At 45.2% G+C, this 14,090-nt stretch overlaps 1 protein-coding gene across 3 annotated transcripts; it reads right to left on the reverse strand.

Moving 5' to 3' along the window:
- Positions 1–535: 535 nt before the first annotated feature.
- Positions 536–12,948, reverse strand: MORN4 (MORN repeat containing 4). 3 transcript variants are annotated; one of them, XM_033425723.2, is made up of 5 exons: positions 12,814–12,948; positions 4,586–4,678; positions 2,510–2,624; positions 1,991–2,100; positions 536–1,741 (listed from the first exon to the last, which is right to left on the reverse strand). In XM_033425723.2, the coding sequence occupies exons 2-5, from the start codon at positions 4,650–4,652 to the stop codon at positions 1,593–1,595; spliced, it is 441 nt and encodes a 146-aa protein (XP_033281614.1). In that variant the 5' UTR covers positions 4,653–4,678; positions 12,814–12,948; the 3' UTR covers positions 536–1,592. The 3 variants fall into 3 exon arrangements, with proteins under 3 accessions (XP_033281614.1, XP_004268463.1, XP_049553420.1); XM_004268415.4 differs by lacking the exon at positions 12,814–12,948 and adding an exon at positions 12,422–12,564; XM_049697463.1 differs by lacking the exon at positions 12,814–12,948 and adding an exon at positions 12,219–12,344.
- Positions 12,949–14,090: the final 1,142 nt, after the last annotated feature.

Here is a 14,090-nt window from a genome sequence, read left to right on the forward strand (position 1 = left end):
TTGGGCAACCTGAGCCTGCCTGGCTTTTTTTTTTTTTTTTCGGTACACGGGCCTCTCACTGCTGCGGCCTCTCCCGTTGTGGAGCACAGGCTCCGGACGCGCAGGCTCAGCAGCCATGGCTCACGGGCCCAGCCGCTTCGCGGCATGTGGGATCTTCCCGCACCGGGGCACGAACCCGTGTCCCCTGCATCGGCAGGCGGACTCTCAACCACTGCGCCACCAGGGAAGCCCTGCCTGGCTTTTTGTGTGTGTGTGTGTGTGTGTGTGTGTGTGTGTGTGTGTGTGTGTGTGTGTGTGTGTGTTTAATGTTCCTACCTTTCAGAATTAGATGATATTATGTAGTAAAGTGTGCAGTGTCAGTTTCAAGCCCCCATCTATAATTAACTTTTAGAAACAGCAAATGGGTCAATATTCATAAGGGTGTACAGCAAGAGAGTCAAGAAAACTAAGTATAGGCAGTTCTGGTGATTGTTTAGTCCTCATAAACACTTGTTTCTACAGTACAATTCAGAGAATAAATAGAGGCACACGGCTGTAATTTCCACCACAATCTGCTGTTGAGGAGACATTCAGTGTGAGGATAAGGGGCTGGGGGGGCATGTTTGGGTCACAGGGTAACTGGAGGCCTCTGTGATGAACTGTGCAGGGATCCAGTCGATCAAGATCTGATCCCTAGGCCTGATGGCCAAGGCTCATGGTGCAAGAGTTACAGTGAACCAAATGCTCTTTTAGTTCACTGCCATCCCATGATGGGTCCAATTCTACCTGAACCCCAAGGGGTTGAGGTGGGTCTGACCTACTGGTCCACTGGGAAGAAGCTGTGTCAGCCCAAGCCATCCTTAAGGATTTAGTTCACTCTATGACAGGGCCTGATGGGACCCACAGATATCTGCCCTTGCCCTGGAGTTAGTTATAAATACAAGTTATAAGGTGACTGTTTATATCGGTTTCTTTCTGACTAAAGGGATCCTTTCCCATGTCTAAGGAAGGAGAGAGGAGCACAAATTATGTTTGTAAAGTCAAGGGAGAGGGAAATAGCATTCACTGAACCCTTCACAGGGGCAATAAGCAGACACGAGGACCAGTCTGGTCAGACAAAGTGGAAGGCCTGGGGCCATGATGCCAACCAGAAGCGAATGCAGGGGTAACATACAGAAAAGCTCTGGCCTTGACTTTCTCAGGACCGCTGTACTGTCTAAGCCACTCCTATCGTTTTCCTTATTTCTCCAGGGCAGTACAGAGCACTGGCCCTAATCTGGGGCTGGGATCATCTGCCCCAAATAGAGGTGGAAGGAAGAGACTCTGTATCACTTGGCAGAAAATGAAGTAGCAGGTCTGCACCGGGTGACCCATGGTTTTAGGGACAGAGAGTACCAACGAGCAAGAGAAGGGCAGGGCACACCGGGTACCACTGCTGCAAGGCCAGCGGCCCGAGCCTCAGACCTTCTGTAACCGAAGCCCTGCCTGGCAGGTGACGGGGCCCCTCCCGGGACTTCTGCTCCATGGTCATTCTCATCTCCTCTCACATCGGATTCTTTTGTTCACCCCCAGCGGGTGGTGGGGCGTTGCTGTCAGCTGGGCGCAGCGCCACGTCAGGCGGTGAGGCTCCGGGCTGACTTGGAGGCGCTCTGGGCCCGCTGAACCACCGCCGAGCACTTCTCGCGCCGCAAAAGCTTGTTGTTCTCGAACAGACCTTCGTTGCGGGGTATTCCGTGAGAACCATCGGGGAAAGTCAGCAGGCCTTTGAGGGGGACAGAGAAAATATGGGTGAGACAGTGGCATTAGTGGCTGGGAGGTCTGCTTGCTACGTAGAGGCGGAGGGAGAGAAAAGTTTGCAGCCCTTGGGTACTCTATTGGTGAGTCTGATGACCCGGCATTGGCACCCAGTCACTATGCATTGCTGGGCATCCACAGGAGGATTAAAGCTGCAAAAGTGTCCTTCCACCCATTTATGCTTGTCAGTCACCTGTCCTGCTGGCCCGCAACTTACCCAAACCATCCACTCTGCCGTTTTTAAATTCCCCCTCAAAGGTCATGTTGTCATGTCGAATGAAGACTCCGACGCCGTTGAACTTGCCCTGGGCAAACTCCCCCTCATACCTGCAGAAACACGAGATGTCAGCCTTCAGGATAACTGAGTCAGGCAGCTGCCAACACCAAATGTGTGGTTATCAACACCAAGGAGCAAAGCTGATTCCACTCTTCCAGAGCTCCCACCCACCCAGCCAGCAGAGAAGGGTCAGAGAGTGTGTATGATACGAGGCTCTAATCTCAAGGAAATAACCTAAGAGGACAGTGGTGGGGTGGGAGGTCACTGACCTCCTTGCCATTTCAAATTTTAGATGTATTTATAAAGTAACCAATAAAAGAACGAACGCTGCTCCTTGCCTGTTTTCAGAGGGCCCGGGACCAGCTCAGGTTTGACCAGGTGTTTCTCACTGTCCCTTTTAGAACAGAACTTCCCTTCCCTAGTCTAAGGCTGAGAAAGGAATGATGACCCAGTACCCACCTCGAGCCATCTGAGAAGGTTAGTACCCCGAAGCCATTAAAGAGCCCATTCTCAAAATGGCCCAGGTACGCGCCACCATCTGCAAACATCAGCTGACCAAAGCCATGTCTGCGGCCTGAGCAAAGAGAAGACAGATGTCAGGTTGGGATGGGGCAGCTTCAGGGTCCCCTCTCACAGTCCAACATCCTTTGCCTTGCATCACCCCACCCACAAAGGAAAGAAGAGAAGCAGTGACATTAGCAGGGCAGAGAACTATTACCCAGAGTAATAAGCTGGCCTCTAAGATCTTCCCTTCTTAAGTCACAACCATCAGATTTGGAGCAGGTCTCTCCAAGTATGAAGATAAGAGAGCACTGAAAAATCACAATAGCTTAAAAAAAATTTAAATAAAAATCACAATAGCTAACTTCACAGGGCCTTCACTATGTGCCACGCACTCTTCCAAGCACTTTGTATTTATCATCTTATTTAATCCTCACAACAACCTTAGGAGGTAGGCCCAATACTATTATTATTCCCATTAACAGATGCAGAAACCAAGGCAAGGAGAAGATAAAAAACTTACTCAAGATCACAGAGCAACTAAAAGTGGTAGAGCAAGACAGCAAATGCAGCTGGCAGACTGACTCTGGAGCCCTCGACACTTAACTGCCTTGACACTCTGAGAAAAAAATTAAAGTACCCTCCAACACCATGAAGCTGCTGGGCAAACCTAACAGCCTGACTGGCAATACTAGTTTGAGCTTTGTTCCATCAATAGGGCTGTGCTTACCCACTGAACTGACCGGAGAACAGAGCAAGATACTGAAGAAGCAGCAATGCCATTCCGGGTACAAGGGCACTCTTTTGGTGGATAGAGACTGCCCAGCAGAGCCTCGAGAAGACTCTCCCCTTAAAAGGTCACGTTAAAGGGGACAGTAGGTGTTTGGGAGGCAGGAGAAAAGGCTGTGGATGTACGGAGGCAAGGTCACGTCCCATGTCACAATTTCTCCTCTCAAGGCTCAAAAATTCATCAGCTGCAGGGATCTACCATGAAAAGAATGAGGCGTCTGGAAAGAGTGTGAACTGCTCTTCGTTGGCACAACTATAGAGAGTCAAGTCTCCTCGGGGCAGTTCTGGGTTTGCTAGGACTGGACCCGTGAGACTTTTAAGTGGCCAGACTGTTTCCAAACTGAACATCATTAAAGTGCTTCCTGTATAGCCTCAGGCTGGAGGAATTCTGCCCTTCCTATGAATAGATACTTCCAAATGTAATGAGCTGTCACAGGAAATTCAAGGCAATGAATGTCATCTGCTCTTGAGTGTCTGCCCTAATTTCTTCCTTAAGATTCACTAGAATCAAGTCATTACAATGAATCCGTACTTTGCAACTTATGGGCCCTAAAAATAATTCATTTTGCTCTGCTGAGTACCTTAGCATTTATAAAAACAATTCCCAAGTAATACCACTAAAGGGTAAAAGAGTGTTGGGGGGGCTTCCCTGGTGGCGCAGTGGTTGAGAGTCTGCCTGCCGATGCAGGAGATCTGGGTTCGTGTCCCAGTCCGGGAAGATCCCACATGCTGCGGAGCGGGTAGTCCCGTGAGCCATGGCCACTGAGCCTGCGCGTCCGGAGCCTGTGCTCCGCAACTGGAGAGGCCACAACAGTGAGAGGCCCGTGTACCGCAAAAAAAAAACCCCCCCAAAAAAAAGAGTGTTGGGGGTTCTCCTGGCAGGCCAGTGGTTAGGACTCAACACTTTCACTGACATAGGCCCAGGTTCAATCCCTGGTCGGGGAACTAAGATCCTGCAAGCCACGAGGCGTGGCAAAAAAAAAAAAAAAAAAAAAAAAAAAAACAGTGTTAAAACACTTCAAATTTAGAAGTGGGAAGATTTAACTTATTTCTGGAGATTGGAGTAACAATAGCATTTTCCAATTCCTTTATTTATAATCCTAAAATCAAATAAAGGAAGGGCACTCTTTGGCTTTAGAAGTTAGAAATGAAGACTCGTAAAGTTGTCCTATATATATCCTGATGTATTTGTCCCTCAGCCAAAGGAAGTGTTCATCACTGGATGTTCCCCACGGGTCCTCTCACCCTCCTTCCACTCGCCACGATATTCCTCCCCACTGGAGTAGGTGAAGGAACCTTTTGTCAGGGTCATGGTGACAGCTTACAGAAGGATGAAAACTGCAAGAAATAAGCAGAGGAGAACCAGTGTCATAGGATGGCTGGAGGAAAGGCCTGTAAAGCAATTTTATAGATACCTTCGAAAGGCTACCAGCCTGGTAAGTGTAAACTGCCTTGATTACATTTAACAAAAATTCCCCCCTCTCCAACCGCCACCACCATCATCGCCACCTCTGCCCAAGCAGTCTTATCCTCCTACTTGTCTTAAAAGTCTTCAGCCGGTTCCAATTTTCTAAGACCTGGGATGGAAATTTACGATTAATTTGTAAATATTTGCTTGATACCTACTATGTGCTTAGTCAATGTATAAAATGTAGTCTCGTTCCTCGTTGAGTTTATAATCTAGCTGATAAGACTAACAACTGAAACACTGAATAGGAGAGATAATATAATTAAGTGCCAAACTGGATGGCAGAGATTACAAAGAAAAGGGACAGGCAGAATTTAAAACAAGCAGTGAAGAACGCAAAGGGCAATGCCAGACTGAGAAAACATGGGGAATGAAAGCACAAAGAGCAATATAAACACGACATGTGCGGTGGGAATTAAGAAGCCGGGTCTTATTCGAGTTGAAGGTTTATTTAGGGAGTAACAGGAAACAAATTCATCTATGTACACCCAGCCTAAATCTTAAATCTGAAAAGAACCTCTCAGATTTAATCCAAACTCCCTCATTTTGGAGGGAGAAACATTTGGAGAAAACAGAAGCCCCAAGAGGTTAAAAACTAGTTAGAGAACAATGATGATGATGGAACTCGTGCCCATGCCTCCCCTGACTGCCGCTAGTTCTTTTTCCCCTGTACCATGTGCTCTGCTTTTAGGGTCAGGCCAGCTTAAGGAGACCTTTGAAAGCTAGGCAGAAGGGTTGATAGCTGATAAGGTATGGAAGAGAAGAAACCTCTGGGGGTTATAATACGAAATATGAAAGCAGAGTCTAAGGAAAATGAATGTGGCAGAAGGTAGCAGGATGGGCTGGAACAGCAAACGCCTACAGCCAGAAAAGCTGCAAGGCAGGAGATGTGATCATTTAGTCAATTGTAAAAATGGGCACAAAGTGTTCTCCCTCCATCCATGCCCTTGCAGATATGGCAGATCCTCCATTAAGAGGCAGCTTATTTATTCCTCTGCCTGTTGGATCTGGGTGGGTTATCTGACTTGCTTTCGCTAATGGAACATTAGCAAAGGTGACGTAGCAGAGGTTTGAAAAGCATTTGTTTGTTGGGCTTGCTCTCTTATAGCACTTGGAACTGTTCTGCCTCCATGTGAATGAGCCCAGGCTAGTCTGCCAGATGGTGAGAGGCCACGTGGAGCAGCTGTCCCAGCTGACCACAGATGCATGGGTGAGCTCAGACAAGACTAGAAGAGCTGCCCTCCTGAGCCCAGCCCCAAATTACTGACCCACAGAATCACGGACTAAAGAAATGGTTGTTGTAGCCACTATGTTTTGGGGATGGTGTGTAATAACACACCTAGCAAAAGCTAACTGATATACCCAGGTATGAGATCATAAAGCCTGATCTAGGGAGATAACAGGGTAATGGGAGCAGGAATGATTATCACAGGATAAACAAAAAAACCTGGTAACATTTGGAGACTGGCTAGGTATAGCTTCATATGAGGGTAAAAGAATATTTATACTCAAGGATATTCTATAAGAAGGGAGTTAAGATACCCAAAACATCAATAAATATAAAGAAACAAATAGAATCATTTGACATATTTTTGAAAATGCAATCCCTATTTCTCTTTCTTTCCTTTTTTTTTTTTTTTTTTTGGTAACTGGAAGTTTGTACCTCCTAATCTCCCTCACTTATTTCTCTGATCTCTCCACCCCCTCCCCTCTGGCAAACACCTGTTTCTTCTCTGTATCTATGACTTTGTTTGTTTTGTTATGTTTATTCATTTTTCTTTGTTTTTTAGATTCCACGTATAAGTGAAATCCTATGGCATTTGTCTTTCTCTGATTTATTTCATTTAGCATAATACCCTCTATGTCCACCCATATTGTCACAAATGGCAAGATTTCATTTTTTCTTTTTTATGGCTGAGTAGTATTCATATATATATATATATATCCATTGTGTGTGTGTGTGTGTGTGTGTGTGTGTATATGGAATATATACACACATACCACATCTTCTTTACCCATTCATTTATTGATGGACACTTAGATTGCTTCCATATTTTGGCTACTGTAAACAATGCTGCAATGAATATAGGGGTGCATGTATCTTTTCTAAGAACTGTTTTCATTTTCTTCAGATAAATACCCAGGAGTGGAAGTGCTCCACTTCCACTCATATGGTAGTTCTGTTTTTAATTTTTTGAGGAACCACCATACTGTTTTCCACAGTGGCTGCACCAATTTACATCCCCACCAACAGTGCACGAGGGTTCCCTTTTCTCCACATCCTCCCCAACACCTGTAATTTGTTATCTTTTTGATAACAGCCATTCTGACAGTTGTGAGGTGATATCTCATTGAGGTTTTGATTTGCATTTCCCTGATGGTTAGTGATGTTGAACATCTTTTCATGTGCCTCTTGGCCATCTGTATGTCTCCTTTGGAAAAATGTCTATTCAGGACCTCTGCCCATTTTTAAATCAGGCTGTATGATTTTTTGATGTTGAGTTTTATGAGTTCTTTGTATATTTTGGATATTAACCCCTTATCAAGTACATTGTTTGCAAATATCTTCTTCCATTTACTAGGTGGTCTTTTCATTTTGTTGATAGTTTCCTCCACTGTGCAAAAGCTTTTTAGTTTGACTAAGTCCCATCTGTTTATTTTTGCTTTTGTTTCCCTAACCTGAGGAGATGTATCCATAAAAATATTGCTAAGACTGATGTCAAAGAGCATACTGCCTACATTTTCTTCTAGGAGTTTTATGGTGTCATGACTTACATTTAAATCTTTACTCCATTTTGAGGGTTTGTTTGTTTGTTTGTATATGGTGTGAGAAAGTAGTCCAATTTGATTCTTCTGCATGTAGCTGTCCAGTTTTCCCAACACCATTTATTGAAGAGTGTGTTTTCCTTATGGTATATTCTTGCCTCCTCTGTGGTAGACTAATTGCCCATATAAGTGTGGGTTCATTTCTGGGCCATCTATTCTATTCCATTGATCTATGTGCCTGTTTCTGTGCCAGTACCATCCTATTTTGATTTCTGTAACTTTGTAGTATAGTTTGAAATCAGGGAGCGTGATACTTCCAGCTTTGTTGTTCTTTCTCAAGGTTGCTTTGGCTATTCAGGATCTTTTGTGTTTCCTTACAAATTCAAATGACACTTTGAAAAAATATCAGCAATTTTGACTAATGAGGTAAGTACTAAGTAGGGGAAAAGTAAATTATAGCCACTCATCTGTTCTTTATCAGCACCCTATGGGATATTCTAATTTTGGCCTATGTCATAATGATTTTGATACAGATGCTGAAAGCTCAGAAATGGTCTGATGTGTAGACAGTCTGGCCTGAACAGAGCAGAAGCCCTGTGCTCTCACCCAAACATGGAGAGACATTCATTTCTACCCCCATAATGAAGGCCAGCTTTGTGGAAGCTCTTTTGGTGATGTTTGGAGTCACTCCCATTGGTACAACAGGGATTTTCTCACTTTTCTGGTTACTCAGGAGCTCCATGTTCAGGGTCCCTCACATTGTAGAAGATATCCCAAGATCAGGATCATTTTCTTGTCTTAATGCCCCTCAGTACCTCTGGGGGGCTATTTTCTCAGTGGCTGGCACCTGGTGTGCCATCTCTGTCCCATCAATGTTCCACAAGGTCAGCATCTAATTTCAGGCTCACGAGCCTCTTATCATCAGCCCAGCATCAGAGTATGCCTGGGGTAGAGGTCAACATGACTCCATCGCAAATACAACATTAATGAGAGGAAGAGAAGCAGTTTTCCATCGAAAGTACAGAGGAAAACGCTTTCCAGTCCAGAAAGGCATGTTGACAGCTAGAGGTCACCATCAGCTCTTCTGAGAACTAATTACATCAGAGAACTAAAAGTCAGCTTATGGCACAAATCTGAGCTATTTCATTCCTTCAAAATAAGTCAGAATATGAATGGTTACATCTTCTACTAAATCTTAGAACAAAACAACCGTTCTGACACATAAATGCAAAATCATTATTTCTACAGGAAGATGATAAGATAAGGACATTTCCTTTCAATGTTCAGCAGCAGCTGACTAACTTGTCTTCACTCCAAGTTTTTTTGTTTTGTTTTGTTTTGTTTTGTTTTGTTTTTGCGGTACGCGGGCCTCTCACTGTTGTGGCCTCTCCCGTTGCAGAGCATAGGCTCCAGATGCACAGGCTCAGCGGCCCTGGCTCACGGGCCCAGCCGCTCCACGGCATGTGGGATCCTCCCGGACCGGGGAACGAACCCGCGTCTCCTGCATCGGCAGGCGGACTCTCAACCACTGCGCCACCAGGGAAGCCTCACTCGAAGTTTTGGAAGGAGTTATTTCAGTGCAATTTGAGGAGCCAGACTGACTACACAGGGGCTCAGCCTCTTGTGCGTTTACTTTTTCTCAAGGCTATGTAAAACTTCTAAACAGTGGCATCCCACCAGTAGAAGGAACTTGAAAGAAAGGGAACGGTTCTTCTCCAGTTTGAGGATTACTAGGGACTGAGTACTACCCAGCCCCTCCAACTGTAAACCTAGCCACTCTTTTGGTATGCTGTTAGCTCTTGGGCAACATATCCTAAATATTTCAAAGAAGCCAATGAAACTTGAAAGATTAGCTTCTCATTACCAAATAGAGTGGACTGAATTTTCCAAAGATATTCTCAATCGTATCTCCTGTCTTATACATTCTTCTACAATTTGACCTTGCCACTGCCCCATCAAAAAGTAGTGGCTAACTCCTCATTTATGAATCTGGCTAGGTTTGTGATTGCTTCAACCAATAGAACGTGATGGAAGCGATGGTGTGTTCTGAGGTTAGATCATACAAGGTAATGCAATTTCCATCTTGCTAACTGGTAAACTTGAGCTTGGAGACCTAAGCCACCACATAAGTAGTCTGATTATCCTGAGGCTACCAGGCTCAGTGGAGGCCGAGCCACATAAAAAGTCACATGTGCTGGTGCTTCCAGTTGGCAGTCCTCATCTCTGAATCATCCTAGCCCAGGCACCAGGAGTGAGTGAAGGAGCCTTCAGGGATTCCAGTCCCCAGCCACTGAGCCCACATCCCAGCTGATGTATCATGGAGGAGAGAGAGAGATTATCTCCCAATTCCTGACCCACAGAATCTGTGAGCATCCTATGGTTGTTTTAAGCAGCTAAGTTTGGGGTAATCGGTTACACAGCAATTGTAATGGGAACATCATCCCTCAACCTATCCCTGCCGCCATCCTCTCCCATTTGTTTTCAAAAGCACATACTACAAATTCCCATTCCTTTTTGTTCTAGGGAGATATAGCAAACTTCAACAGCTGCTTGTCAAAACGATGTCCATTCCCAAGAACACAATTAGAAGTGCTAATTAAAGGAAACACATGTACACTCCATGTGTCTCAGGCCATGGTTGAACACACTTGACTTGAAACTTCTACATGTGTCCAAATAATTGATATTGTCACTGGCTGAGGCAGAATCAGGGTTTTCATGTATGACTTCTGTAGTTAGCCATGCTAATTAATAGCTGTATAGCCACTGACCCCAAAAAGAACTCTATCAGTAACCATGGTCCTTGAGACAAATCTAGTTTAATAAAGTATAGCCAGTGCTGATTCAGACTAAAAAAAACAATACTTTAAAGGAATGCAGGGACTTCCCTGGTGGCACAGTGGTTAAGAATCTGCCTGCCAATGCAGGAGACACAGGTTCGAGCCCTGGTCCAGGAAGACCCCATATGCCGCAGAGCAACTAAGCCCATGCTCTGCAACAAGAGAAGTCACTGCAATGAGCAGCCTGCCCGCAACTAGAGAAAAGAAAGCCCGTGCACAGCAAGAAAGACGCAACGCAGCCAAAAATAAATAAATGTATATTAAAAAGAAATAAGGAATGCAAATCAGTATTTGTATCAGCTATTCAAAAAATCTTCTTTGCGGTACGCGGGCCTCTCACCGTTGTGGCCTCTCCCGCTGGGAAGCACAGGCTCCAGATGCGCAGGCTCAGCGGCCATGGCTCACGGGCCCAGCCGCTCTGCGGCATGTGGGATCCTCCCGGACCGGGGCACGAACCCGCGTCCCCTGCATCGGCAGGTGGACTCTCAACCACTGCACCACCAGGGAAGCCCTCAAAAAATCTTTTTAAAGAGAACAGATGGCCTAGGAGTTTAGGCTTCAGATTTACATGTGGAATCTAGTTACAAAGCCAAGATGATTCATGCTTCTTAACAGATGCCCACCCTTTCTCTCTCTTGATAGATGGGTTGCAAAGGATCAATCCAAACATTTATCTAAAAGAAAATGACTATTTTGTGCCTATAAACCAACACACTATTAGTCTGCACAATAGACTATATCCTTGCTATCTTTATTTTCTCCCGCCCCAGACATTTCCAAACAGAACTCGAAGACAGGAATGAGAACTTTTGTTTCCATTCCATTTGTCTTTTTTTTTTAATTTCAGAAATCAAACTGGTTAAAAAATATTTATGCATCCACAGTAACCTGTGTCCAAATCCAGAGGATTAAAAAAAAAAAAAAACTAACATAAAAGAGAATAGATTTTCAGTTTAAGAATATTTTTTGGAGGCATCCACCTTAACTATCTACATATAGCTTCACATTGTCCCCCTAAAGCCACCCTCCCCAGGGTATGACAGTCTTGAAATTCTTTCAGTTATAAAGAAAGCAGCTCTTAGGCATTTAGAATCCTAAAGAGAAGAAAATGAAGTCTTTGATGAACAAAAATCAGGCTTGTAATGGACCTAGAACAAAAAGTCAAATGTTCTTTTCAAAGTATTTTAAGTGAGCTTAAAATAACTGTCTTTGTTTTAAGTCTGTAAGTCTCTTTCACTGTAATTCTTCCTTCCACTGGAAAAGTAAACAAATGTACCGCTACTAGATAAAGGTCTTATTTAGGAAGACTGTGGGACAGCTAGACTGAAGAAAGTGGGAAGAAAATCCTGACACCAGAAAGAAGGTCAAAACAAAACAAAACAAACAGAAAAACCCCAGACGCCTTGGGGTGATGGCGACTGCCAGGATACTATTCTATTTCATGAGAAAGTAAAATTCCTGGGCTGGGTTCTAATACAACCGAGTGATTCCCGGTGGTACCTAAGCAGTTTGGAGATGCTAGACAGTAGGGATGCCACCATCAACTAATTTAAGCATCCTACTTCCCAAGGATGTGTGTGAGGGACGTCTCTCCACCAGAGTGTGACAGAGGCGGACCCAGAGCAAACAAAGCCCTAGACCGCAACAAGGCAACACTTACTCGTCGACCTCCCCATTCCTTCTCCCACCCGGTTCTGGCTTTCCAGCACCGCTACTTCCCTCACCCCGGGTCCGCTCTCCAGGGCGGGAGGGGTCTTTAGCTCACACTGGTCTGCGATCTCCTCTGCACACAGCGCCCACGTACCCCGATCTCTATCCCGGAGGCCATGGGCTCGGGCCTCGGACCCCGCGGTAGAGACAGGAGGCCCGGGTTTGGGACCTCCGGGGCAGCAACCCTCGGGATGGAGCCGCGCTCCCGCAGCCCCTGTCATTTCGGGCTGGGCTCCTCAGTCCCTTCCTCCCAGACCACACTCTCCCGGCCCCCTCCCACCCGCGCTGCCAGCCAACCTGGGCTCGGCCTTCCGGGATGACCGTCTCGCCCTGACGCGGGGCGGACCTCCGCTCCGCCGGGCTCGCCCCTGCCACCTGCCTCTCCGCCACCACCTCCAGTGCCTGCCGCACTTGACGCCGCCATCCCGGGCAGCCGCACTGGGCACAATTCCCGCAGCCCATTGGCTGTTACCTAGGCAACCGGGAGCAACGCCACTCTCCATTGGCCCAGCCTGGGCTCTACGCCATCTTTGTGCGGGGCTGAGTGTTGCGAGAACCCTGGGTCAAATACCAGAAAGAGGGGTGGGGCTGACCCACGGTGCCGCCTCAGCCACCCAGAGAACTCAGTTCTCGCCTACCAAGAGGCAGCCTAGCTGAAATGTCAACTCCAAACCAAACAAAAACCAAACCTGCGTCAGAAGCAACAGTCACCACCTACACAAGCGGCTCCGATCCTGCTCCGATCTCCACAGTTGTCAATGGCACCGACGCGTAGCTAAAGAACAGAACCCAAAACTGACTTTTGAGGTGCGGCTTTGTAAATTGTGAAGCGCAGGATGGGGCAACTGCAGTTTCATGAGTATCAGCCCTGTGCCAGCATTGTGATGATACCAGGGCACTTTTGCATTCATTATACGGATTTGTGTTGCCGTTGTCATGACTCATATCCTTTGTATTAAAAATATAGTGCCAAGATTGGAACAAATCCTCCCAAATACCATGCACACCAACCGGTTTATCCATATGTTTACCGAACAATGTGAATACAGCATGATGCTAGGTTCTGCCAGGCTAGAATAGACATGAACACTGCTCTCATAAGATTTACGGCCTCGATGTGGAGAAGAAAAAGTTCATGTGCATGGAAAAATCCATGTCTATATTTAATTATTATATACTTAATTATTAAGAGAAGGCAGGCGAATGAAGAGAGTAAGCAAATTGCTTCTCTGAATTTGGATTTCCTAATCCGTAGAAAGGATGATAATAGTAATAATGATAAAGTCTCCCCAAGACTTGTATGAAAATACAATGTAAAATGCTCAGTACTGTGTCTGACATTGTAAGTGCTCAATAAACTGTCGTTCTAAAAGATTTGGATTCTGTTTTCAAATCCCATCTCTGCCACCAACTGTGTGTGACTTCAAGCAAGTTGGTAAGCTCTCTAGCCTGTGAAATGAGATTGCACTAGCAAATCTATAAGATTCAATCCAGCTCTAACTCACTGGTTCAACATGCTGAACTGTGTGGTGTTAACCATGGATATAATTACAATAGTTGAGGAACAGAGTGTCAAGAAAACAGATATTAGATTGGAGAATGTGTATTTAGAAAATATGAAGAAATAAGGTTAAATAGATTGTGGTCAAATTATGGATAGACCTGAAAAAGTAGAAGATACGGTTTGCAAAATGTAGTTTCTTGAATCTGCAAATTTGTACACACAGAAAGTAGACTAGAGGTTACCAAGGGCCAGGGGAAGAGGATGTTACTGTTTAACAGGTACAGAGTTTTTGTTGGGATGATGAAAAAGCTTTGGGTATAGAGAGTGGTGATGGTTACACAACATTGTGAATGTATTTAATGTCACTGAATTGGACACTTATGAATGGTTAAAATGATAAATATTACATATATTTTACCATAATAAAAAAATGTAGTTTCTTGATCAGAGCAGTGACACAAT

Source organism: Orcinus orca, chromosome 14 (genome assembly GCF_937001465.1).
Source record: "Orcinus orca chromosome 14, mOrcOrc1.1, whole genome shotgun sequence".
NCBI classification, from domain to species: Eukaryota; Metazoa; Chordata; class Mammalia; order Artiodactyla; family Delphinidae; genus Orcinus; species Orcinus orca.